The sequence below is a fragment of the Empidonax traillii genome, unplaced genomic scaffold (genome assembly GCF_003031625.1).
Source record: "Empidonax traillii isolate 1590-97213 ecotype Southwest subspecies unplaced genomic scaffold, ASM303162v1 scaffold5369:size18030, whole genome shotgun sequence".
In the NCBI taxonomy this organism is placed as follows: domain Eukaryota; kingdom Metazoa; phylum Chordata; class Aves; order Passeriformes; family Tyrannidae; genus Empidonax; species Empidonax traillii.
In genome coordinates, this window is record NW_020960562.1 from 16001 (window position 1) to 18030 (window position 2030).

At 49.6% G+C, this 2030-nt stretch overlaps 1 protein-coding gene across 1 annotated transcript in view; it reads left to right on the top strand.

Moving 5' to 3' along the window:
• The window catches only part of LOC114073115 (keratin, type II cytoskeletal 3-like), a 7125-nt gene extending 5565 nt beyond the window's left edge, over positions 1 to 1560 (top strand). Inside the window, exons 6-9 of the mRNA XM_027910905.1 lie at positions 86 to 154; positions 270 to 395; positions 1069 to 1289; positions 1542 to 1560. Of these exons, the coding sequence (XP_027766706.1) occupies positions 86 to 154; positions 270 to 395; positions 1069 to 1289; positions 1542 to 1560 (435 nt within the window). The remainder of the gene's footprint in view (positions 1 to 85; positions 155 to 269; positions 396 to 1068; positions 1290 to 1541) is intronic.
• Positions 1561 to 2030: the final 470 nt, after the last annotated feature.

Genomic DNA, 2030 nt, shown 5'->3' on the forward strand with positions numbered 1-2030 from the left:
GATGCAGAGCATCAGCCGGGACCTGTCCGTGGTGGTGTCCATGGACAACAACCGGCACCTGGACCTGGACAGCATCATCGAGGAGGTCCGGCGCCAGTACGAGCAGATCGCCCAGAGCAGCCGGGCCGAGGCCGAGGCCTGGTACCAGAGCAGGGTGAGCCCTCGGGGTGGGATTGGCACCCCTGGGACGGTCCCCTGCTGTCCCAAACACCCAAAACCTCGGTGAGTTCTGCCCCTGATGGGTCCCCTTTGCCCCCTCCCCACCCCAGTACGAGGAGCTGCAGAACACGGCGGGCAAACACGGGGACAGCCTGAGGAACACCAAGCTGGAGATCCAGGAGCTCACCAGGAACGTGCAGAGGCTGCGGGCCGAGATCGAGAACGTCAAGAAGCAGGTACGGGACCCTCAGCACCTCAGGGGGGCGGGGTGGGGTCTCAGGGGATGAGATTGGGAAGGTGAGAAGCAGGTGAGGGGTTGATTGGTGTCTCATGGATGGGACTGGGAAGGAGAGGAGCAGGTAAAGACCCCTCAGCACCTCAGAAGGTTGATCAGTTGATGTCTCAGGGGATGAGATGGGGAAGGTGAGGAGCAGGCAAGAGGTTGGTTGGTGTCTCAGGGATAAGATTTGGAAGGAGAGGAGCAGGGAAAGGCCCCTCAGCGCCTCAGAGGGTTGGTTGATTGAAGTCTCAAGGATGAGATCGGGAAGGTGATGAGCAGGTAAGAGGTTGGTTGGTGTCTCAGGGATGAGATTGGGAAGGAGAGGAGCAGTTAAAGACCCCTCAGCACCTCAGAAGGTTGATCAGTTGATGTCTCAAGGATGAGATTGGGAAGGTGAAGAGCTGGTAAGAGGTTGGTTGGTGTCTCAGGGATAAGATTTGGAAGGAGAGGAGCAGGGAAAGGCCCCTCAGACCCTCCCAGGTAGCAGCACCACGCTGGGTCAGGTTGAGGGAAAGGTGGAAGTGGAAATTCCGCTGCTCTGACGGATCTCGCCCGTCCACCCTCCGGTTCCGCTCCCAACGGAACTCCCGGGCAGGAGGGACCCCCCAAACTGGTTTTCTCTCCCCCAGAACCAGCAGCTCCAGTCGGCCATCGCCGAGGCCGAGGAGAGGGGCGAGATGGCCCTCAAGGACGCCCGCAGGAAGCTGGAGGAGCTGGAATGTGCCCTGAGCAAGGACAAGGAGGAGCTGGCCCGGCTGCTGAAGGAGTACCAGGAGCTGCTCAACACCAAGATCGCGCTGGACGTGGAGATCGCCATGTACAGGAAGCTGCTGGAGGGGGAGGAGAACCGGTGAGAGCTCCGTTTGCGTTCCTTTGGCTGAGCTGGTGACGCCCCGGGCCGGGTGAAACCGCGGGATGCACCCTCGGGATTGTCACCTGTGCTCCAGTTACTGAGCAGAGATTAGGTGTTTTTAATTAGAAATTAATTTTGTTCGTTTTATTAAGATCGTTTTCCGGTCTTATAAAAATTTTCAAAGTTTTTTTTTGTTTGTTTGGGTTTGGTTTTTTTTGTTTGTTTGTTTGTTTGTTTTGTTTTTCCCAGAATAACTGGGAAACTCTGAAAAAAAAAAAACCCTAGGAAATCAGCTGCTCAATTCTTTACAGGTTAAGCAGGAAATTCCTAAAAAAATTTGGTTCGTTTTTTTAAAAAGAATAACTGGGAAACTCCGAAAAAAATAGGGAATAAGTTGTTCATCCCTTTAAAGGAGAATGGGGAAGCTGCGTGAGAAATAGCAAGTCTGTTGCTCATTTCTTTATAGAATAATCAGAAAACTGTGTGTGGGGGGAAATAAGGGAATAAATAGCTCTTTAAAAAACAAACGAAAACAAAACAAAACAGGGAAATTCTGAAAAAGCTTTTTTTTTTTTTTTTTTTTTTTTTTTTTTTTAATAAAGAACACCCGGGAAATCCCGAAACAGGAAATATAAATAAATATATTTAGGGAATATATATTTTATATATATAATATATATAATATATATATTATATATAATATATATAATATATATAATATATATAATATATATATAG